Source organism: Alosa pseudoharengus, unplaced genomic scaffold (genome assembly GCF_046254945.1).
Source record: "Alosa pseudoharengus isolate Yale_2024_CS ecotype anadromous, Long Island Sound unplaced genomic scaffold, YU_APseudo_1.1 YU_APseudo_1.1_scf_4, whole genome shotgun sequence".
NCBI lineage: Eukaryota > Metazoa > Chordata > Actinopteri > Clupeiformes > Clupeidae > Alosa > Alosa pseudoharengus.
The window spans coordinates 3,403,315-3,429,303 of NW_027468774.1; the positions used below are offsets into that span (position 1 = coordinate 3,403,315).

The window sequence follows — 25,989 nt, forward strand, 5'->3', positions numbered from 1 at the left end:
GTCTAGCAACTCTCCGTTGGCTTGCGAGTTGGAAAAATTCAACTTCAGTCAGGCCAATCACATCGTGTATAGAATCAGTAAGCGGACTTAACATAATGATGGCATAGTTGCGACTGTTCTGCGTGAATTCCCTGCTACTTGAAAACAAAGAAGATGGATGCTGCTGCTGGCGAACAGCGTGACACGAGTTAAGCTTTGTTTAAATTGGCAAAAGTTTGAACAACTAGCTCCGCTGGTGGGAAAATGCATGGTTGTAGCACTATCCTATTGCGTGCAGAGGGAATTTGAAAGACAACCGTTTATCCCGCCCCTTGGACTGAGCACTGCGAATGGTCCTACATCAAGATGTGAGGTCTGGCTCATCAGGCTAAAACTTTGGTAGTGCATGTTTACAAGAATTCCCCTCACAACTCCAAGCATACAGACAGTGTCTTCATCATCCTCAGCCTCCATTGAAGAACATAAGACAGGTGAGTGTGCCTCCAGTGTCAACACACACAATCTGACATCTCATAGCTCATAGGACTACTGATGTGTGTGTGTCTGGGGGTGTAATATAGTTACCTTCAAGGAAATAAAGCCCTCATAAGTACATTTTTCCAGAGTCTGAAAGCACACACACACACACACACACACACAGAGAGAGTAGGAGAAAAAAACTGTAGGCTACACTACACATTACAGGTTAAAAGGTCCACTGTGTTCATCAACAATATAGAACATATAGGTTGCTCTCGTGCTTATGATGTAACACACACACCTGCGCGCGTATGAATAAAAGTTAACTGAAATCAACTGATTTTCAATTCACCTGGGATCGCCAACGACAGACTTTGGTCTAACATTAGACACTGTGGTGTTTTGGTCAACATTCAGGTAAAGTAGTGGTTATAAGGTCACTTTCAAGACCGCAACACCATAAACCAAGAACGATAACTGTGTAAATTAGCGTTAGTCGGATTCGCTCGCTAAAGTTAGCTGAAAACGGTTACGTTAACGTTAGCTATATCGCTAGCTGCTATAGCTTGCTTGATGCTAACAGTTATCTAGTAAACTTTACGCTATTGTCTGTCACAATAATGGCAGAGAGCAACAAATTGCTATCAAAAAGGTCTTTAAGACGGCATACAAAAAAAAATACAGAGGCCATTGTCTCTATGCTACAATCACTTAATGTGGAAAAAGTTAGCGTTACTCACGACTCCGACTGCTCCGACCATGGCTCCGACTCCTACATGTCAGGGACGGAAACGTTAGACAGCTGTGATGGAGGAGACTGGTGTAACGTTAGTACTAGCTCTAGTTTAGAGGACATAAGCGCCACCTGTGGTCTGGAGGAAATCCAAAATATCGATTACTGTATGCAAGACGAGGACTTTGACATTGACATTGACAGTCCTGATGAGGAATATGACAACATTAAATTACGTGACGATTTAAAGGCGTGGGCAGTGGAAACAAACACACCAATCAGCCATCTTTCAAGTCTTCTTGCTGTCCTTAACAAACACCTGCCCGATGCAGATCTCCCAAAAGATGGTCGGACACTTTTGTCAACTCCTAAAAGCATAGAGGTGGAAGAAAAAGCAGGGGGCTCCATGCACTATTTTGGATTAGCTAAAGGTGTATTGGTGAGGATGCAGGACAGTCCCACCCTAACAATCGCTCAAACACTCCACCTGCAAATCAATATTGATGGCATGCCACTTTTTAAAAGTAGCAATAACCAATTCTGGCCAATATTGGCATTAATTGAAGAAGACCCAGACCAAATTCCCTTCGTTGTGGCATTATACTCTGGGTTTAAAAAACCATCAAATTTGGCAGAGTATCTCTCCGATTTTGTGGAGGAGATGTCAGTCATCTCCTCAAGTGGTGTTATGTACCAACAAAATCACAAAATAATCATTTCGGCCTTTGTATGCGATGCACCAGCAAGAGCATTCCTCAAAAACATAAAATATCATAATTCGTATTACGGCTGCGAGAGGTGTGTTCAGGAGGGTGTTTGGTGCAATAACAGATTAAACTTCCCTGAGACAATGGCGGCACCACGTACAGACGAGAGCTTTAAGGCCAAATTACAAAGTGATCACCACAAGGATGGTGAAAGTCCCCTCACTGACATCAACATTGGCATGGTCTCCCAATTTGTGCTCGATTACATGCACTTAGTGTGTTTGGGAGTAGTGAGAAAGCTCATTTGGTTGTGGATGCGAGGCCCACTACCCACAAGAATTGGCAACCGAACAATAACATCAATATCACAAAAAATAGTGGAACTTGGAAAAAGCTTGCCAAAAGAGTTCAATAGAAGAGGGAGATCCCTAACAGAGGTGGACCGTTGGAAAGCAACTGAATTTCGGACATTTCTTTTGTATACGGGTCCCATTGCTCTCAAAAACGAACTGCCTGATGTTATGTACGATCACTTCCTCCTTCTGCATGTGGGCATAACCATTCTATGCAGCCCACAGCTGTCAAAAACATACTGTGATTACGCCGAGAAGGTGATCAGAGTCTTTGTCCAAAACTTCTCTGTGATTTATGGCGATTTCATTGTGTACAATGTCCATAGCTTAATCCACCTGGCAGACGATGTCAGAAAATTTGGCCCCTTGCAGAGAATTTCTGCCTTTCCTTTCGAAAACTTTCTGCATCAACTGAAAAGAAAGATCAGAAAGCCAAACCAACCTTTGCAGCAAATTGTAAAACGCATCGCTGAACAAAAACTAAACAGCAGTGTCAGTCAGTCAGTCAATGTCAGTCCAGTGTTGCACAGTCTACTCTCTCACTACACCTGTCCCAAATTCTTTTTATCAGTCCATGCGCCTAACAACATAGTTTTGAGTGGGCACAGCATATTCAGAATTGAAAAAATGTTCAATGCTGATGGCTGCACACAGTTTTTGGGACGGAAATTTTTAAACAGACAGTCGTTTTTCACATCCCCAGTTGACTCCCTCAATTTGAATATTGCTTTTGTTCAAGGACTGTCTGTAGAGGTGGTGGCTTTGTCAGAGAAAACCATTGATGCCAAAATGGTTGCAATGCCTGTCAAACATGGCTTTGCAATATACCGACTGAACCATACATAATAAATAAATAAATAAATAAATAAATGAGTTAGTTAGTAATAAATAAATAAATAAATAAATAAATAAATAAATAAATAATTTAGTTAGTAATAAATAAATAAATGAATAAATAAGTTAGTTAGTTAGTAATAAATAAATAAATAAATAAATAAATAAATAAGTTAGTTAGTTAAAGCTAAGTTCATCTGTTCATCATTTCAGTTTACAGATCATGTTCGCAATTGTACTATTTACGGAAAAGAATGAGGTTGAAGTGGTGCCCACAAGCTGGCTGAGTGTCGACCAAAAAGTGTCGTTCTGGCCACCATACAAAAGTATGCAACGGGGTAAGGTGGCTGTCCAGAATCAGGAGGATCCTGATGAGACATGGGGGGAGTTCTTTGTCAGGGTACTGAAGAAATATGGTGAGACCCTCCTGTAAACAAACACAGAGAGAAAGAAAGAGAGAGAGAGAGAGAGAGAGAGAGAGAGAGAGATAACATGATTCATCATAATGCAACTTCATTTCATTTCTATACATGCTGCAATATGGTTCCTTGTTTAACAAATGTTTCCCTCAAATACAGATTCTTATGAAGCGGCCAGGAAGAAACTGGTGAGGGCCACCAAGAAAGACTCCCTCACTTCTGAGGATGAAAGTTTCAGAAGGCCTAGAATGTAAGAACCGTACAGTACACAAATTAACAAAAGTCTAAGATTCACTGATGTTTTAATACCTGTGGTGTTGTCCTGTTGTCATACTGCAGGCCCTCTGCCAAAGTGGTGGAGCAGTTTGAAGCTCTACCTCAGCCACGCCATTCCATCGCCAACCAGCAACCAGCAAAACAACCAGCGAAACAACCAGTGAAACCACCTGCGAAACCAGGCTCCTCCAAACAGCTACCTGTACTCCAGCCTGTACTCCAGCCACCACCGGTGTTTTCATCGGTCTTGAGTGCTCCCACTACCTCCTACTCACAGCCTGTGACAAACACATTCGGTACAAAACATTTTGCTGGTCTGCAACATGACTGATGATATCATTTGTGTAACATAATCATTTAAGTCACAACACTTTCTAAAGCAATGTGAAATGTTTCTGTTTTTCTATTAAACCTTTCTTACCTATAGAGCGTGACCAGCTAATTTTCAGGGCCTTGGAGGAGATAAAGGCGCAAGTGCGCCAGAACACCCTCCTTCTCCAGGCCCTGGCTAAGAAGCAGCCAGCACAAGCAGCGCCCTCTCTACCAGAGGAATTCACATTCCCAATTCAGACACAAGAACATCTGAGGAGAGTGGAGAATGTGTTATTAGAGAAAGCACAGGAGAAAGCTATGGTATGTATTTGACTACATTGATGACCACAACATGGTGAAAAATTTCACGTTGGTTGAATACTTTGGAACCAACTGCATTATGTTTTGTCAACAGTACACATTCTATACAGTTAAGAACAAAAGTATTCATACCCCTGGCAAATATTGATTTAATGTTAATTTTCTCTTGACCAATATGTTTGAAAATGACACTTCTACATGGCTAAATGTTGTAAGATAATGTGGTAGAATCAGTTTTCATATTTTTTGAACATTTTTATGAAAAATGGCATGTCCAAAATTATTCATACCCTTTTTAAATAATCACTGGAAGCATGTTTATTTGTCATCACAGCTCTCAAAATGGTTCTCATAATACATACCAAGCCTCTCAATGTCTTCACAATGATTCTAGACAGCTAGCCTAGCCCCGCCCACCTAGATCTTATTTCAGGGAGATCTAGTCTGGAAACCTAGTTCATAACCATTTAAAAATCAAGCAAAAGCTATATTCTTTGTTCAGGTGTGTCCTTATAAAAGGTTAAGCAGAGTTGTGCATTTTAAGAAGAGTGATCCATGATCAGCATCCATGATGACCAAGTGGTCCATTTTGGGATGTGCTGCAAATGTCAACCATCAAAACACCATATCCACAGTGCAGAATAGCTATTATAGAAATGTATTAGCTTGGGGTGTTTTTTTCCAGACAATGGGACCTGGTGACCTTCTCAAAGTAAATGGTAACACTAAAACAAGGGGCTACAGTAAGATTTTTGGAGGAAAAAAAATCAGGCAGTCTGCCGAGAAACCCGTCCCAATAGGCGGCATCGGGCCATTAAACCACACAATGATCCAAAACATACAGCCAAACAAGGCTTTCCAGTCATTATCTAAAAAAAGGTATGAATAATTTTGGACACAAAATTCATACATATGTAAAAAAAAAGATGAAAATGCTTCTATTTCCATGTTTCTACCACATTGTCAAGCAACCTTTTGACATGTGGCAGTTTCATTTTCAGTCAGAACAAACATATTGGTCGAGAGAAAATCAACATTAAATTAATATTTGCCAGGGGTATGAATAATTTTGTTCTTAACTGTATAAAATCTATATACATCTGTACATTTCTGTTCTTATCTGTAGACAACACACCTTACAGCACTTGGTGGGATGAATGCTGGGGACGCGGTCAGGAGAATAATGCGTCACCTCATCACAGACACACTGGCAACCCAATACAATTGGCTTGGCCGAGGAGGCCAAAAGAAGGCTTTTGCAGCTTTAAAAATCACTGCAGCTATAAGAGGTGTCTGAATGCCACTGCATTGCTGTCATTGTAAAAGAAAAATTAAATACAGTGTGCTTAATAGACACTTTTTGATTCTCCTGGAAATAGTGCATTGTATTTTCAATGATCAAGAACTGTTACCTGTTCAGGTGCTGCGGCAGCGCAAAATATCACTGCCAGCGAGTGCGACAGCCACATTAAGAACTGGCTTAAGTATAGCAGTGACCGCAGTGGAGGAAGGAAGAGGAGAGCTGAAGAACCGCAGAGCCCTGTAATCGGTATGTTACAGACCTGAATAAGAAGAGGGAAATCCAAAGACATAGTGGCAGACATTTAAGTATATGCAATGGGTCATTCCAGGTTAAATCATCTAAGGTTCTTGCTGCACCATCTCATATTTTGTTAAAACATTGTCTTAATCAAGAATGGGTCCCAAAACCAAAAGCCTGTAAAATATTTCTGTTCAAATCCTGTCTTTATCACATTCATATAATTGTCAGTCCTTAGAATTACTTCAGTTTTGTAGCTTGGAATTCACATTATCTAGGAAGCAATGTTTGAGCATTTATGATAAGTATTATTCATGGGCACTACTATTTCGATATATGATGGCGTCAAAATAGCTATTTAGAATCATCAGTGTCTCTACACATGAACTCGAGCATTGAGAACATTGTTCGTGTACACAGTTTACTAAAAAGAAAGGTTTTGGACAACTCACTCCTTGGCTGGCATGATGGCGGCGAGCAGAAAAACTAAGTTTTTAAAAACCTTTCTTTTAGTAAACTCTGTGTACACAAACAATGCTCAAGTTCATGTGTAGAGACACAGATGACTTCGATCAAAGTTTCATGTTGTGTCGAGCCTTCTTGGTGTTTTAAAAATAGCTATTTTGATGCCATCATGTATCAAAATAGTAGTGCCCCTACGATTTCCATTAAAAAAGCCATTTGACCCGAAAACGACGACAAGCTAAAAGTGGCGCTTCGGACGTAGGCTATAATTATGCTTTTAAACTAAAGTTTGACTAGGGTACATTCACAAAAACACCCTAGGATGCATTCTGGCCAGTTACGCTTTAACAGCCCCACTGATTTTCGTGTTCCTAGCCTAGGCTACTCCACCAATTACCAAAAAATGCAACCTCGTTTAATCTTAATGCGCATTTGTTGCAGAGACACCGTGATTTTATATCATCCAAAGCCCAGCTACATTTCTTTGAAAGACAACGATCTTTAAACAAAGCAGGCTACCTACAGTACATAGATGGCAATATCAGTTGTGCTTTAGACTGACAGAAAATACTGAGGCAAAAAGTCCTACCCAAAATAGAAATCTCTCCGATTTTCTATTAGCCTATACATGGCGGTACTCGGGACTTTCAACAACAGTTGCTTATATTTCTGTATTATACCAAAAACATAAATATCTATGTATTTTAATTATTCCAAAGTAGCATAGGCTACAAAATATGTCGAGCTATGTGCTACATTTGAAGAGTTTCAAAACGCCACCATTTTAATGAATTTTCATAAATATTTTTTTTTACATTTTGTTTTCCAAATAATTTCAGTTGAACTGTAACTGGGTGTTGTTATTTTATATATCTTTACTCAATCAAAACAACACAATACACATTAAATAACCTGAATGTTTTAAAAAAAGGAGATAGCGTTTTGGAACCAAACTCTTCATTTCTTCACACAAAAGTAACCAAGTTTAGCTTAGTCTTCTAACCTTATTTTAAGACAATAATTAAAAATCTTACCTTATCACATGTCAAACAGTCACCAAGTGTCCAGTGCCCTAGCTATGGCTAATCCTAGGCCAAACTGACCTAATGTCGCGTGGTTCATGCAAACATCACGTGCATTCATTCTCAGGTAACATTTTGTCGCGTGGCTTTAGTAGGCCTGTGCATGCTGTGCATTTCACGATTGATTGCAATATGAAAATGCTATTTGCAAATGGAGATGCATTTTCAACTAAAAATATAGCCTAGCATGCCTCAATACAACGCAATTCAGATCGTTACAACGTTAAGCGCATTTTCATATAATAGATGGGGACAGTAAATTTTTTTTAAAAAATAATAAAAAAAAAACATTCTTACCTCCTAGGCCTAGTTTCAGTGATAACCTCCTAAATGGGCAATCTGTCACTGATGGTTGTCTCCTTTTCTCCACAGCTACTCAGCGCCAGCGTCTGCGTCAATTGGAATTCAGTGATTCGGATTCCAGCGATTCTGACTCCGAGTAAGTAGCACATATGGCAAACCCCACATACTTTGCATTGTTTTGATAAATGGATCGATGAGCAAACTCTTTTGTTTTTCCAGAATAGTTCCATGATCTGGAGGAACCGGAGCAGCCCACCCCCCAATTCCTTGTTGGTGTTTTTTTTAAACATTTTTTATTAATTTATTTCTTTGTTATTTTTGTTATTGTCAATAAATATTATAAATAATATTAACATTTATAACATATTGCCTGCCTGTCTTGAATTAAGCAACAAGCCCCGAGAGGCCACTGGTTTTAGAACAGCTGTTAGGCATGATGCGCAATTGCGGAAGCAATCATTTCCATATAGGCTTGTAGGCTACTGGAGAACAAGTCATTGCTCATGATAATAAAAGTATAATGTTCATTCATTTTCACGGTATGGACTAGCAATGGAAAATAAAAACAAAATGTTGGCAATTGGTTATAAGCCAACGTTTTGCAATAAACGGATTTTTGTAGGCCTATTGTGACGCACGACGATTTTCTCCGTGCCAACGTCAAAACAACGTTACCCCACCGGACAAAATGAAGTTGGCACAACGTCAGTAAACAACGTCATGCCAACGGATGATATGCCGTTGTGCCAACGTTGTGCCAACGTATGCTTGCTATCTGGGGTAGTATGACATCCAAAAAGTTCAATTTTGCTCTCGCCTGACCAGAATACATTCTCTCAGTATTTCATAGGATTGTCCAAATGTTGTGTAGCAAACTTTTAACGAGCTTTGACATGTTTTTCTTCAGCAATAGAGTCATGCGGGATGAGCGTGCATAGAGGCCATGGCAGTGGAGTGCATTACCTATGATTTTCTCTAACAACTGTACCAAGTCTTTCTGGAGCTTTCTCCGAGTGGTCCTTGGCTCTTGGGCTACTCTTCTGACTCCTTCTGACTTCCTGGTCAGAAATCTTGCAAGGAGAGCCTGTGCATGGCCAGTGATGATGCAGTGATGTTCCTTCCACTTGCAGATAATGGCTCCAATACTGCTTGCTGGATGCTTCGGAGGTTTTGATGTGCATCTGTAACCAGTTCCATTGATATGTTTTGCAACAATAAGGTTGCAAAGGTCTTGGGAGAGCGCTTTGCTTTTACCCATTATGAAATGTTTCTTGTTTGACACCTTGGTAACAAAAAACCTTTTTATAGCCCACCAGTATGTACTAACCCAGCTTATATCAATTTGCACAGGAGGGATAATTTCTCTAACTACTTATAGATTCCAGTTTGTTCCTTGCCATTTCTTGCCTTTGAGTACTGCTTTTTCTTAGCGTGTTCAATACTTTTTCCCTGTGCCATTCCACTTTTTTACTCATAACTCTACTTTTAGACATTAATGTTTGGTTTTTTATATATGTGTGGATTACCTAAGTTAATACTAATGTCCAGTGAAAATTTCATGCGAATAGCCTCACTGGAAGTATACTTACTGAAAAAAATATTGACGTGTTCAATACTTATTTTCCCCGCTGTATACGTGTAATTACAGCATGTACATTTGTAAATAAATAGAACACTATGGGTGGGATAGAGTAGTGCAATTGTCTGGGGGGGGGGGGGTGTTCGCCTCCTTGTTGTCCCTGTCAAGGTTGCATGGTCGTGTGGGGCAGGGGGTGGGTAGAGCACCAAACAGAGACCTAGTTGGTCTAGAGGATGCTGATGCTCTCGATGGTGGAGCGGTAGTAGTTCTCCAGGATCTGAGGAGACAGATGGACCTTATCGTTCTTGGTGTGAATGGGCCTTTAAGCTCCATCTGTCTCCTCAAAACCTAAATCTGATGATATATAAGGAAACTTTTTGAGCAATGTTGCTGGAGAATGTTCCTAAGTATTCCATTCTGGCATGTTTCCAATGATATTGAGCACCATTTTTTTCAAACAACATTTTCATGATCATTCCATCAGAACACATGGAACTGGTTATGTGGTTGCCCAGCAACATTTCTCAAAATGTTTCCCCACCTTAAAAAAAAACACATTGGACTAAAATATACCATTAATCCAGCACAAAGTTATTTACTGCCTTATGTGCTAGGCTATATTTATTTTAGGACTGAGGGACAGGCAAAGAAAAGAAACAAAGCTAATGTTCGATAAGGTGACAGAATTGCAGTTGCAGGCTAAGAAAAAAGAGACTAGTGGAGTAAGAAAAGGGGCTAAGTAGGTACTAGGTAGGTCTAGGCTCTGCCAAGGACCTATTAGGTTGACATACAGGCCCAGGCTACATCCTCTGTTTTCAACACGTCTTTGATTATGTCTGACGGGATTTACACCAAAAAAAAAACACAAAAAAAAACACACCAGGATCTGGCTTTTCAGTTCAGTAATCGGCATTCATTGAGTGCATTTTTACATGGCTTTGGCCTTGGCTTGTGTTTGTACCAGGAAGTGGGCTATTGAGTGGAGTATCTGTTTACAGTGATGGTGCACGCATATGCACACACAGATTTTCTTTTTCATGCTAACCATGGTACTTAGCTAATGTTTTATAGCAGTGCTAGCAATGCTAACCTGCTAACCATGTTACTTAGCTAACGTTTTCTAGCAGTTTAATGAATGTTGATATTCAAATAGTTTAATGGCTGTGCATAGGTAGATATTTGACGATAACTGAAAGTTTGAACGGCTCTAATGTTTGCTAGCAGTTATGCTAAGATTTTTAATTCTGTTAACCATGCTACTTAGCTAATGTTTATAGCAGTGCTAGCAATGCTAGCATGCTAACCATGCTACTTAGCTAACTTAACATTTTCTAGCAGTTTTGTTAAACATGTTAACTATGCTAACAATGTTAGCATGCTAACTATGTTAACCATGTTATTTAGCTAACTTAGTTAGCATAACTGCTAAAATTATTAGCTATGCTAACTAGCATGTTAACATGCTAGCATGCTAACTATGGTAACCATGTTACTTAGTTAACCTAGCTAATCATTATAACAGTTTTGCCAAAAAATGTTAACTAGCATGCTAACATGTTAGCATGCTAACTACGCTAACCATATTACTTAGCTAACTTAGCTAATCATTTTTAGCAGTTTTGCTAAAAATGTTAACTAGCATGTTAACATGTTAGCATGCTAACTACGCTAACCATGTTACTTAGTTAACTTAGCTAATCATTTTTAGTAATTTTGCTAAAAATGCTAACTAGCTACAGTGGGTAGGAGTCATAGTTGATGACAAGTAACAGTTACAATGGCTAAACAGTTAAAAAGTTCAGTAGTTTAAAGGGTTAAATTGTTTAACAGTGAAATATTGTAGTGAGGACTTTTATTTTGAAACAGTTTTTGGCAGAGGAAGCAGTTGAACAGGATGTGTAGTCTTAATAGGGCCAGTTTGTATGCTTAAAGCCTGAGACTGGCAGTTGAGATCCAGGTGGCCTGAACACCTGCCATAGGATTCTAATTGCTTAATTTTCATGCACTGTAATAATAATAATAAGAAGCCAGGAGATTTCAAGATAGTGGATTCCATCCACTATAATGAATGATGATCCGTAATTGTCATCAGATAGCCTAGTCATATAGGTAGACATTCAGTGTGTTTGAAATAATTAATTCGATAATATTTTCCATCTTTGCAGAGGAAAAGTTTTGTGTAAAGGGAATTAAAGGCCTGTCTCATATAGACGCCTGTCTCTAATACTAGCCGGTGCAGTTTGGCGATTTGGGAAAATAAATATTATTTGGAGTTTTACGGTACGTTCACACTCGGTATCATGTTTCAACACACTTTAGGTCAATATCACACCGGAATTCTCCTTTAAATGGGTGTTGGGTTGGTAAATAATTGTAGGACTGTATGAGGAATGATGTATTTAAGATGGGTGTCTCACTGGGGTGTCGATCAGAACACAAAAGAGTCGATGCAATTCAATCCAGCACTTTACTTGAGGTGTTAAATGATTTACACAGCACAGCAAGCACAATAAGGTACACTGGTTGTTATATTCCAATGGCTATATGTATGCAGGGTTGGGTCAGATTACTTTGAAATGTAATCCATTACTGACTACAAATTACATGGCAATTTTTGTAATCAGTAACGTAATCAGGATTACCAAAAACATGTAACGTAATCTGATTACTTTAGGATTACTTTTAGATTACTTCAATAAATATGTCCCCTAAGTAAAAGACACCACCACTGAATTGATGAAAGAATTCTCATTCTATTTTTCTGTTTATTATTTCATTACATCTAAGAAATCTCTTTGCTCTGAGTAAAGCATTCCTGTGTGAATTAACTGATCTTTTCTTCCAAAAATCTTAATGTAGCCCCTTGTTTTAGTGTTACCATTTACTTTGAGGTCACCAGGTGCCATTGTCTGAAAAACGAATACATTTCTATAGCTATTCTCCACTTTGGGGGTGGTATTTTGGTGGTTGAAATTTTCCCCATCCCAAAATTGATCACTTAGTCATCATGGATGTGATCATGGATCACTATTCTCCAAACATGCACAACTCAGCTTAACCTTTATAAGGGCACACCTGGACAATGTTTTTTTGACCCAGGGACATGGCCTGAGATTGAATGTCCATTTAAATTGTGGGGGTGAGAAAATGATTCCTTTGGGATGTTTTTCAACCAGGGGGACCTGGTGACTTTCTTAAAGTTAACCAGAGGCGATTCTAGAGTCTGTGGGGGCCCCAAGCAAAAAAATCCTAGGGGGCCCAGTGTTCATCACCATTATGTTAGGCTATAAATAATCTGACACCAACGAAAAATGTATTAAATAAAACCTTTTTTTATTCCAAATGTTCTAAACATGAACAACCTTGTTATTTTGGAAAATATAAAAGAATAAAAGTAAAGAATAAATTATTAAAATATTAAAATAAATGTATAATAAAAAAATAAAAAAACAGTTAACAGTATAAAAATAAAATACAGTAAATTACTTTAAAAACCTAATATAAACTTTGTACAAAATAAAAAGTATAGTAAGTGTAGTGAAATTATTGGGGTCCTATACTGCTTTCAGAATTGCTGCTTACGGGCCTTGGCTTGTGCAAATGCAGACACTAAGTCCTCCAGATCCAAAGACCTTCGGACACTATACTCTATGGAAATAAGCGCCAGTCCTGAAAGTCTCTCTTGAGACATGGTTGACCTCAGATAGGTTTTTATCAGCTTTAAAGAGGAGAAACTTCTCTCTCCAGAGGCAACAGTGACCGGGAGAGTTAACAGCAGACGGAGGGCAATGCTGAGATTTCCATAAAGATCCAGAATCCGTTCCTTGTAAATGTAATCAAGCATCTCTCTTGGAGAGGCAGATACATGATCAGGAAAGGCATGGACAGCAGCCCTGATTTCCAGAACCAAATCTTCATAATCAATGTCATGTAGTGTCTTTTCCAGTTTCTTGCAGCTGTCTTTAAGTTTGCCACTCTGAATAGTCTTTGACATATTTTCTTTGGAAAAGATAAAACCATAAATGGCATAAAAATCCTCCATTTTTGAAAATCTTTCATTCAAACTGGTGAGGGCTGTGTCCACTAGGGGCAGAAAACTCTCTGTTAAAGTGCTGATCTGGAGTGGACTGTGTTTCTTCTCTACCCTCATACAGGAACTCTGTTAAAGTGCTGATCTGGAGTGGACTGTGTTTCTTCTCTACCCTCATACAGGAACTCTGTTAAAGTGCTGATCTGGAGTGGACTGTGTTTCTTCTCTACCCTCATACAGGAACTCTGTTAAAGTGCTGATCTGGAGTGGACTGTGTTTCTTCTCTACCCTCATACAGGAACTCTGTTAAAGTGCTGATCTGGAGTGGACTGTGTTTCTTCTCTACCCTCATACAGGAACTCTGTTAAAGTGCTGATCTGGAGTGGACTGTGTTTCTTCTCTACCCTCATACAGGAACTGGTTGTTTTCCGATTTCTTTTATCAGGAAATGTCATCAATCTCAAGGTTTTCTGCTGCTATCTCCCTAGCATCAATCTGAGAGCATCAATCTCAAGGTTTTCTGCTGCTATCTCCCTAGCATCAATCTGAGAGCATTAATCTCAAGGTTTTCTGCTGCTATCTCCCTAGCATCAATCTGAGAGCATCAATCTCAAGGTTTTCTGCTGCTATCTCCCTAGCATCAATCTGAGAGCATCAATCTCAAGGTTTTCTGCTATCTCCCTAGCATCAATCTGAGAGCATCAATCTCAAGGTTTTCTGCTGCTATCTCCCTAGCATCAATCTGAGAGCATTAATCTCAAGGTTTTCTGCTGTCTCCCTAGCATCAATCTGAGAGCATTAATCTCAAGGTTTTCTGCTGCTATCTCCCTAGCATCAATCTGAGAGCATTAATCTCAAGGTTTTCTGCTGCTATCTCCCTAGCATCAATCTGAGAGGCAGCAAGTCCACTATCCCTACAATTCTCCAGATACACTCTCACTGTGCTTGTTTCTCTTTCAAGTGATTCAAGAGAAACAGTGGGGCTCTGGAGAATTTTGCTGACTCGGTTCATCTGGTACAATATGTTGTACCAGATTACAGTGCACATTACAAAACTCCATTTCATGAGTTCATTCTTAATGCTGGTTGCCTTGGACAATGTCTCTGAGTCCTTCTTCTGCACTGAAAGAGTTTCGAGAGCAGACAAAGCTTGTATGATCTCTGGCAGGTGGTAACGCACCACTTTCACACTGTCAATCCTAGCCTCCCATCTGGTCACTGACAAAGATTTTAAGGTTAACTGTTTGACATGCTCCTCTAAAAGTGCCCAGCGTTGCACAGAGGAGCTAAAAAGATTGTACAATCTCTGGAGAACACCAAAGAAGGTGATGGAGACTACTGAAGATTTTGCAGCATCTGCTACAACCAGATTAAGAGTGTGACTACTGCATGGGACACACAGTGCCTTCTCATTCATTTGCAATATTCTTGCTTGAACCCCTTGTTGATGTCCCATCATGTTGCTACCATTATCGTAGGATTGTCCACGACAATCTGCAATGCTCAAGCTGAACTTGTCCAGCTTCTCAAGTAGTGTGTCACACAGACCTTTGCCAGTGGTGTCTTGAACATCAACAAATCCTACGAAATGTTCAGAGATAGATGCACCAACTGATGGCTCACAGTTCACCACTCTCAAAACAACAGAAAGTTGCTCAGTATGACTAATATCAGGCGTACAGTCCATTATGACAGAAAAGTACTTTGCTTTTTTCACCCTTTTGACTATCTCCTCAATTACTTTGTCTCCAATTAGTGCTATGATTTCATTTTGGATTTGACTGCTAAGGTAGTGTACCATTTTTTCCTTGTTTTGGATCCTCCTCAAATGTTCACTCATGATTGGATCGAATTGTGCCATTAATTCCACCTGTGACAAGAAATTCCCATTATGTGGGTCATATAGCACATTTGTATGCCCTCTCAAAGCGAGGTTCCTTTCAGCTAGGTGGCATATTATGGCAATCACTCTGCGTATGACTCCTCTCCAGTGATGCATCTCAAGGTGCATTAAATCCTGGTTAATCTGATCAATGGCTGTTTTAGTTTTGAGCCTCATCTGGAGTTCATGCCAACTTGTCATACAGGTAATGTGTGTTTTGGAATATTCATGTTCCTTTAGATGTCCAGCCAGATTCCTCCAATTTCTAAAACCTCCTACTGTAAGTGCTTTGTCTTGTTTACCAAAAAGTTTGCACGCAAAACAGAATACAGAGTCTTTGCTAACTGAATAAAGAAGCCATGTTCGATGTATCGTCTCCCCATTTTTCATTACCATTTGGTAGTTTTCCTTTGTGAATCTACGTGGATTTTTCTCAGAATTCTGTGGGAATACTACATCTTTGATCTGTATAGGCCCTTTTGTGACTAATGCACACACTTCAGTATGGCTAAGAACACTTGGCCATTCTGCAGGGTCTTCTGATGTAGTCAAACCTGTTGTAGTAGCAGGAGACGTGTCATGATGAGGGGTAGGAATTCCTGTCCTGTTGGTGGTGGACGTTGCCGGAACTGATAACAAAAACAAAAACAGGGTATACATTGTCATAAAGAATTTACAGGGCATGCTATATGTTATCAATTAAAGTAAAATGTATTGAATTATTAAACTCACAGTCATCAGTGTCATAACATGGAATGGGTGCTCGATGTGCCTCTGGTGTCTCTTCCTGCTCATCATGACAACCAACAGGTTGAGTGGCCACTATCCCACTGCAGGTGGATGTTGCTGGAACTGATATGACAAAAAACAACAGGGTATATATTATCTTAAATAATCTTTTCAGAGCATGTCACATGTTATCGATTGAAGTAAAATGTATTGAACTCACAGTCATCAGTATCATAACTTGGAATGGGTGCTCGATGTGTCTCTGGTGTCTCTTCCTGCTCTTCATGACAACCAACAGGTTGAGTGGCCACTATCCCACTGGAGGTGGATGTTGCTGGAACTAATATGACAAAAAAAATTGTGCCATAAATAATCTTTACAATTAGCAATTAAACAGTTACAGTTAACAAGTGGAACACTGGACTTACGGTTTTCATCATCAGCATTTGGTAGGGGCACTTTATCTGTCTGTTTTGTTATAAATTTAAGCAATGATCCTGAGGAGAGATATGAAAGATTTTGTTAATGTTTAATTGTTCTCCTTGGGCATAGCTTTCATTATTCATTGCTATCATAGAATTCACTTAACGCTATAGCTGCTATTCAATTCTGTCTCCCCGTTAGAAGACAAAGTAGCAGCATTTCAGTAACAGCAGTCATTTACTGTTAATGTTATGCTTAATTCATTATCTGCTCCACTTACCATTGTCTTTCTTTCTTTTTGCTTCTTCTTTTTTCTTCTTCTTCTTCTCGCTACCAGATGGATAGCTTCTCTTAATTTTCCTTCAGCTTAGTTACTTAATTGCTTTCCAATTTACTGAACGATAGGCCTACAACGTCACCCATTCGCTAGGCTACGTTCATTTTCATTAAGGGAAGTTATCCACCTGGGCTGGATTTTGACTGGGCAAAGCCAATGTCAATCAACATTCTATCCAATCGGAATTTTTATATACAGTTGTGCATCTCCTCAGCGTTGCCACTTCATGCTCGCCTGTTGCTGTTTATCTACCGGGTGTAGCTGGCTATCCGAGAATCAATGTTTTCATTAAATGATTTTTGTGAAGAGGAGACGTGTTCATCATATCGATTACATAACAATGTATCATGTTACTTTACTACGATGAGACAACATCTCATAATCACTACAACTGACCAGTGAACATTAGCAACTATCTTCTAGCTTTGTTGCTAAGCTAAGCAAAACATGATGAGAATATCCCGCATATCTGGCGTTTTAAAAAAATATGTAGGCTAAGTGTGGGTTCTTTGAGCTCGTTTGAACACAGTCAGATAGCATACATGTGCAGATGTATTGTTTGTACAACAGGGGTGCGTTTCCCAAAACCAACTTGCCATGGGAAATTGCATTGCACCCAACAAAGTTATCTACTATGGTTTGAGGAAATGCGCCCCAGGACAGTAGCTTCTTTTACTGTCAATGACAGTAGCACGCAAAATCACGTAATTGGACGAAACGTGCTGAGAGTGAGACCAGGTCTCGGGGGCCCCCCAGCGGCTCGGGGCTCCAAGCAGTTGCTTGGTTTGCCTGTTGACAAGCTGCGCCTCTGAAGTTAACGGTAACACTAAAACAAGAGGCTACATTAAGATTAGGAGGAAAATATCAGGCAGTGTGCCGAGAGACCTGCCCCAATAGTAAATAAGTTAGTAAGTAAGTATAGATACTCTTTTGATCCCGTGAGGGAAATTTGGTCTCCCAATCCGCGAATTAGTGAAGCACAGTGAACACACAGTGAGGTGAAGCACACAATGAGCACACAGTGAGGTGAAGCACACACCAACCCGGAGCAGTGAGCTGTCTGCTACAATGGCGCTCGGGGATCAATGAGTGGTTAGGTGCCTTACTCAAGGGCACTTCATGTGGATGTGGGCATGGGAGAGCAGTGCTCAACCACTTCCCCCGCCCACATTTTTTCTACTGGTCGGGGATCGAACCGGCAAGCCCGAAGCTTGTCGAATTAAAAGATAACTAGGCTATCATTAAAAAGTTGCATTGCTTGCATAATTAAATGTAATCAGGTAATCCCCAACAATGTAACTGTAATCTGATTACACAATTTTTTATTGTAATCTGGGCTGATTATAGTTACTTGATTTTTGTAATCTGATTACGTAATCCAGATTACATGTAATCCGTTACTACCCAACCCTGTATGTATGTATATGTCTGTTTCCGTGTATCTGTGTATGTATGTGTGGTCTGGAATAAACAAGAAAAAACAAGAAATAATGTGTCTGTTAATTTCCCATTATAAAGTTACATAATCATTGGCATCACTTGCATTAATACACTATAAACTGGCATTTCTCTATTATAATGACTAATTCTAATGTAAAACAGTAATTACCATTGAAATGCAATATAATAGTGCCACCTTAATTACCATTTGACTGTAGGCTAGGGCTCTGGAATTTTCCACGAAAGTGGCCACTAATCTAATTACAAACACGTTACATCTTACACATGGCATACATTGTCAGAAACGGGTCTAATAAGGCAAAATAATGTCACATATAAGTGCTAACATAGTGTAGATATGAAACAGGTTACAGTTTAAGGAGATAGCAACATTAATCACGAACTACAAGGAATTACAAAGTGCATGTAATCTCCGTAAATGCTAGGTTGTATTGACGAGCTATAAACATGTATCTAAGCAAACTACGTAACAACACTCAAACATATATCACATACAATGTTCAAACGAATCTAAACATACAGGAATTATACAGAACAACTCACTTTTTCAGAATTGACGCACACATCACACACAAACGTTTTCTCCCTCTCACTCCGCTGCTGCATCTAACTTGAAGTGACGGCGTGAAATGTTCATACTGGCACATGCGCACAGACACGGCCTTTCCAACAATGGTAGCTACATAAGATTTAACAATACAGTGTGGCCAAAGACTTGAGACTGGACTTTGCCCCTCAAAGACTTGAGACTCGACTTTGACCTCCAAAAACTGGCAAGCGCTTTCTTAATGTCGTGTGCAGACTGCAGAGATAGGGGAGCAATCACACGTGGGTGCTTACCAAAAGCGGTTGTTCACTTTGTGTGAATGACGCTATTTTCTGAATTTGTTTTTATTCCAACCGTGGGCTGGACTGGAGCAGAAACGAGAACGCGCACACATCCTGAATTACTTACACCTGACTTGACATAGTCGCTCCTACTCATCCTGGATTGCCGTTAGTGAAATGAGTTGCGCTAAGATGATCAGACAACTAGCCTATGCCAGACCTCGCTTTATCACTTATCTTGGATGTCTTAATTCTGCCTTTGTGAAATAGGGTACCCCTCTGGTCTGAGGGGTATTCCAGAAACCAGGTTTACTGGCTTAACTGGGTATGTTAACCCAGAGTTAGCGGTAAACCTGGGATTTCAGTTCCAGAACGCTCAAATATGATCAGGCTATGTAAGTAACTATGGTAACATAGGCTCTGAACTTAACCTGGTAGGGCAGGGGTGGGCAACAAATTTCCCCAAGGGGCCACATGACAAACTGGGACTGTTGAGGAGGGCCGGACCCAAAATACCGAACTCAAATCTGAACTCAATTCTGTTCAATTCTATTCTGTTCTTGTATAACATTAAGTAAATCATATGGTTTTGTTTACTAGTCAAAAGAACAGTTGGAAATGTGAGGGAGACAAAGGAAAAACAGCAATATTTAATCTATGTCCAGTATTTAATCCTCATTCTCCAAAATTTTTCATTTTTCAAAGACTGATATAAAAAAGTACTACAATATCTATATAATTAGGCTAGGTCATGAAAATGTGAAGGAGTCAGTACAACCGATAGGCCTGTGGCACCATTTCATCAACACTTAGCAATATTTCATCATTAAATCATTACCATCATTAAATTAACTCTATGCAGAATTAGACTACGAAAATGTGGAGCAGACAATAGTAGGCTGTCATTAGTTAATCAACATGCACAAAGAAAACTATTTTAAAAATGTAGGCTATTTTTTTGCTTTAACTTTATGCACATAACTGTGATTGGTCAACTCGCTCTGTGTGTTGAGCCGGCTGCTTCAAGCAACCTGTGGGTAGTAGCATCATACTAGTTCGCTAACATAAGCTTTGCAAATAAACTCAGACATATTTTGGTTACAATTACGGGGTTATCCGATTGTAAACTGTCTATCTGCCAGTAACGTTTTGAAATGAACACTTCGTATCGCCAACGAGCAGCAGTAGGAGTTCCAGTCGTTCTAACAACCTTTGCGGTGGTGAGCGACGCAGACATAAGAGACACAAAACTTTGAAAAGTTTACGCCGACGTAAAGGCAACTGCATTGTGTCGACGCAGAAGCATAAATTCTGTTCACCAGCACATCAGTGAGTGTGTTTACGTCGTATGCATGCAAATAAATTTTAGCTAGCCAACACCATAGTGGACATTTGCCTTTGGCTCACCAGACATCGGATGGACAAAAAACTTCTCAGACACACTGAAGATATAATTACAGTGCAGTAGGCTACAAAAAAGGGAAAACATATAGAAAATGAATAAATAAGTTTAAATATAGACTACATAACAGCTCAGCCAGGTATGCGTGTTGTCACTAGTTTGGTTAAGAATGCTGATGGCATTTGGGATAAAATAGTTTTTCAATAGGCTACACTTTTTGCCTCTCTCCAAATTATGTGCATCGATTATCGCTCTCCGACTGGGAGTTTTTGTAACGTTAGTGTTGGAGACGCAGAGCATATCGGCAAGCTGTCGGTGGGTGCGTAAAGTTTGCCTTGCGCTAAAGCAGTTCCTGCGCAACTTCATTCGTTTTCCTGGACACAAACCCACGAGGATCATTAAAGTGTAGTTTCACCAACTGGCAGGTCAGCATCACTTAGCCTATTCAATTTTCCAAATGTGCACCGAAATGTGTCCAATAGGCTACCCATGCCTTCCGACATCCTTCACCCTTTCGATGATGGAGCGCAAAAGTTTAACTTGGCCCACAGCTGCAGAACCTGCGTTAAAATAGAAAATTACATTTGGGATTCTCAAAGAATTCTATAGCCCACTCAATCTGTGACAAGGTAGGCTAGTTTAAGAAAGCATCATTCAAAGCAGTCAATACAATACGTGATGTCCACTGAATTATTTAATTGTGCTTTTGACATTAAACGGGATATCTAAACGTACGCATTTACACGGTCAGTTAGGCTATTCTCTGCCAAGCAAGGTCTCGGAGGCAGACGCTTAAGTATTGCTGTTTTTTTTTGTTATTACAGTTCTTTCCTCCTCGTGCTCTTCGTTTCGCCGGTTTCACTCATGGTTTCGACTCTCAATAGATGATGCCTTTATAAGTTCGCCGTGAACGCGCACAAAATAGGTTATCTAACACAGGGTTAATTGAACTAACTGGTAACCGGTGTTTTGGAACCGACAGCTCAGGTTTAGTCGCCACAGGTTCAGACAACCCAGAGGTTAAGTTTTATCTCAGTGTTTGTTAAACCTCCTTTCTGGAATACCCCTCTGCTTTTGTTCCCCATGTGCTCTGTGTTTACCTGCCTGCTTGGGACTGTCTCCGCCCCTTTCCTTATTTGGTCTGCACTTCCTGTCTTATTAGTTTTCCCTCCATTTTCTGCTCACACCTGTTCCCTATTATTGTTTTGTTGGTCTCGTCCAGTTATCTGTCAATCTGTTCATTGGTCTTTTTATTTATAACCTCTCTGCTCCTCTGTAATTTGTTGGTTTGTTGCGCTTGTTGGGTAAGTTGAAGGTGAAGTCTGTAGGTGTTAGTGTTCCCCCTTCATGCCTGTTTTTGAATTCTGCTTTTTGTTTGGATCGTTCCCTCTGTTTTCTTCTTTGTTTCGTCAGCCTGTCTTCAGTGTTTAGTTTTTGCTTCTTGTGTGGATTTACCAACGAATAAATTGTTTGACTGTTCTCCTGCATTTATCCCAGGAGTCTTTTGCTTGAGTCCTCCTGCAAAACCCTGACATGTACATAACATGTGTTATGTGTGTTTTCATAGGTGCAGAGTACAAGATTTGGTGAAGGACTAAGAGAACCAACAATGATTTCATTTCCACTGTGGCTCTTCATGATGGCACTGAGTAAGTTTTCTCAGATCCGTTTATAAATGTTTGTTTATACACTTACTGGCATGTAGTTTTTTTAATTTATTTTTATTTATATGATTTATACAATAAAATGCATATATATCCTTTCTTACCCACAGGTGCATTTTCTATACCCTTTTTATGTTTTCACCAGACAGAAATAATTGCAAGTAAATATGGAATGAGAAATTAATCTGTACTTTAGTATTTAATTATGACCTCGGCTAGGGAGTCATGTCCCTTTTTTACACACACATGCCTCCTGCTGGTAGTGGGCAGAGGCATCATGAATAGTAGTGGGCAGAGGCGTCATGAATAGTATGACCCTTGTGTAGTGGGCAGAGGCGTCATGAATAGTAGTGGGCAGAGGCGTCATGAATAGTATGACCCTTGTGTAGTGGGCAGAGGCGTCATGAATAGTATGACCCTTGTGTAGTGGGCAGAGGAGTCATGAATAGTAGTGGGCAGAGGCGTCATGAATAGTATGACCCTTGTGTAGTGGGCAGAGGCGTCATGAATAGTATGACCCTTGTGTAGTGGGCAGAGGCGTCATGAATAGTAGTGGGCAGAGGCATCATGAATAGTAGTGGGCAGAGGCATCATGAATAGTATGACCCTTGTGTAGTGGGCAGAGGCATCATGAATAGTATGACCCTTGTGTAGTGGGCAGAGGCGTCATGAATAGTATGACCCTTGTGTAGTGGGCAGAGGCGTCATGAATAGTATGACCCTTGTGTAGTGGGCAGAGGCGTCATGAATAGTATGACCCTTGTGTAGTGGGCAGAGGCGTCATGAATAGTATGACCCTTGTGTAGTGGGCAGAGGCGTCATGAATAGTATGACCCTTGTTGCTGTTGCTGAATGAGTGCAGTAAGGAAGCAGTGCAGGCTGATGTCTTTATATTTCCCCACCAGCTGGCCCAGTAGCAAATTACTTCTGTAAGATTGTGGAATGTGTGCATCTAATGACTCCTGTAGGACATTGTGGAATGTGTGCATCTAATGACTCCTGTAGGACATTGTGGAATGTGTGCATCTAATGACTCCTGTAGGACATTGTGGAATGTGTGCATCTAACGACTCCTGTAGGACATTGTGGAATGTGTGCATCTAATGACTCCTGTAGGTCTTTGTGGAATGTGTGTGTGCACCTAATGACTTCTGCTATATTGGTGTTTTCCCAACAGGTGGGTGTTCCACTGCAGTACACACTGGTAAATACTCTTTTCTATCTTAATGTCTGTTTACACACTGTCTGCACAGATAAAGCCCACTGTCACAGGAAGTGAAATGTTTTTTTCGAATCCCTAATTTTTTGGAAGTGTAATTTGATGTTTATTTGTCTTCTGACTTATTGATCAGGGGAACGGCAAACTTTCCAGCTTTACCAAACTAGTGTTGTGAACTCTGTTGTCCTGCTTCCTAGTTTTATGTGAATCAAATGTAGAAATAATTACATGGAGGTGCATGATTTCATTACAACAATACTATGATTAAGGATAAAGATTTTACAAGTTGTTGCACACTCGTGTGTGCATTCATATTGATCCACCAATAACTACTGTACAGGGGGATCCACCAATAACTACAAATCTATCAGGTGTAGTAGTGTGTGTGGTCAAATTAAAAGGGAATGAGATGCACACGCACATTGCTTCAGGTGTTTAAGGATAATAGTAAGTAAAGATTCTAGAGCTCTGTTCTAGAATCTTTGATAGTAAGTGGCATGAAACAGCTGTTTGAGCTTCACCTTCAATAAAGCAACAGTATTGTCAACCGTTAAAGGGGAACTATGCAGGTTTTTTTAGCTTAATTTTTTTTTCGGGTTGAATGGTGGCCGTCTCTCTTCCCCCTAGCCCCTGTGAGTGGGGGGAAAAACCACCCTTGCAACGCTTAAAATCTGGTTCTGGTATAAGTCAGCCAAGGTTGGAGTGTTTGAATTAAGCCAATTCTAAAGTACAATCAGGATATTATGTATTCTAATGGACACTAAGATATCTCAAGGTTTACGCACAGTTGCTGTAAGTTGCTATGGGTAAAAGGGTTTGCCAAATGACTAAATGTAACATCCGCCATCTTTGTCTACTGTGCCATCCCCTAGGCCTAATTGGAGGGCACCCCTGTGCTACAGTGCCCTCCTCTACAGCCTCTGCAGTGCTCGCCTCTACAGGTTGTTCTACGTTTACACAGGTGGTACAACAAGGTAAGAGTGTGTACACTTTCACCATATCGTATTGTGCTGATCTGTACATAAAGCATGTGCAGAGTAGGGCTGCACGATATATCTAAAATCTATCGTTATAGTGATATCAACATTTGCAATGGACATACCGCAAAGATTACTTAAAGGGACACCAGGCAAGCCTGATGCTTTTTCTCTACGAAACTCACCCTCGCTCGGTCTGAAGCTCTTTTCCTTTTCTTTGCATCTTCCGTCAAGGGTTTTCGCTGCTTCTTTGCCGGCTCTGCCATACACACGTTTGCAACAATCGCTAGCGTTTCATTAGCCTCCCTCTGTGCTGTGGATGCAGGATGGAAACTGAAACAGCTTCGGTCGCCGGGTACGATACACTGAACTTGCAAGCGGGATATTCTTCCTACAGGCAGTAGGGGCGGGCGACAGAGTCTTCATTCGCCCTGTAATGAGTCATTTAACCATATACCGACTTACGAAGATGAGTAATTAACACAAGCGTTGCCTGGTGTCCCTTTTATTTTCGATACATTTTCTGTGCCGTGCGCATTCCATACAGTCTATGGTGTATTCACATTCTGAATTTCAACATATTTTACCAAACTGATAGCCTAGAAATCTAGACGCACCCTACGGTGGCAAATTAATTTGCTCAGCCTGTACGTCTAGTAGCAAACCATAGGAATTTCTATTGGCTAACACCGTGGATGTTATCCAATCACATCGCTCTATTTTGTTAGTCTTAAGGCGGGCTTAACAGGATAACGACAGTCCTGCGACGGTGAACAACAAGGAAGGTGGCTATGGCGAACGAAGAGCGGTTGTTTGAATCGCCGTTGGTGTCAACTTTGGAGGAGTTGGACTTGTGCTTTTCTTTGAAAGTTGAGCAACACAATGCACTTAAGTCATTCCTTTCGAAGAAGGATGTATTTGCCGTTTTGCCGACCGGATACGGATATGGTCGTAGCGCTGGCCTATTGCATGCCTAGGCAGTTTGAAAGACAATTCTCTGCCCGCCCCTTGGATTAAGCGAGGTGAATGGCTCGATTCCAGACTATACATTTCAATGATATAGGATGGCCCGCCAGGCTACCAAACCGATGCAGTCATGCTGCCCTAGAAGCCCATCCCCTACCAGTTTAGGTGTGTGATGTTTTAGGTGTTGAGGCGGGAGCTAATGTCGTGATGGCTGAAGATAGTGAGTCGAGCGAGGTAGGTTACACTTGGGTGAAGAGGAATTGGTGACTAAAAGGAAAAGCATGTCTTTTCTATGGAAATGGCCAAATTGCGTCCTTCTCCACTGTGTTAAAATAAACAATTTCTTCCGTTATTGTTATAGGATCAGAAGATGTCTTTCACTGTAAGGCTTGTATTTCATGATTTGCATTTAGCAAAAGGCCCAGACAGCAGCAGAGGTAATCAGGATTCGTTATTTGTAAAAGTTGTTTAGCCTACTTCGTTGGACTGTGCTATCGCCAGGCTCGGACTGGTAATCTGTACAACCGGGCAAATGCACGGTGGGCTGGTCCACATGTGGGCTGGTGACCTCCGGGATTTTTTTTTTAAAAGTCATTTAGCCTATTTGCGGCCCGTCATTTAGGCCTAGGCAAATGCACTTGCATCCATTTGGCTTGGGGGGTGATGGGTCAATCATTTTGGCCTCTTC

The 25,989-nt window shown here is 40.3% G+C and overlaps 1 protein-coding gene across 1 annotated transcript in view; it reads left to right on the forward strand.

The window, feature by feature from the left end:
- The first annotated feature begins 3,414 nt into the window (after window positions 1–3,414).
- Window positions 3,415–25,989, forward strand: part of LOC143102157 (matrilin-1-like) — a 35,562-nt gene continuing 12,987 nt past the window's right edge. Inside the window, exons 1-7 of the mRNA XM_076265580.1 lie at window positions 3,415–3,502; window positions 3,665–3,755; window positions 3,845–4,077; window positions 4,209–4,414; window positions 22,043–22,124; window positions 23,317–23,343; window positions 24,231–24,332. Of these exons, the coding sequence (XP_076121695.1) occupies window positions 3,415–3,502; window positions 3,665–3,755; window positions 3,845–4,077; window positions 4,209–4,414; window positions 22,043–22,124; window positions 23,317–23,343; window positions 24,231–24,332 (829 nt within the window). The remainder of the gene's footprint in view (window positions 3,503–3,664; window positions 3,756–3,844; window positions 4,078–4,208; window positions 4,415–22,042; window positions 22,125–23,316; window positions 23,344–24,230; window positions 24,333–25,989) is intronic.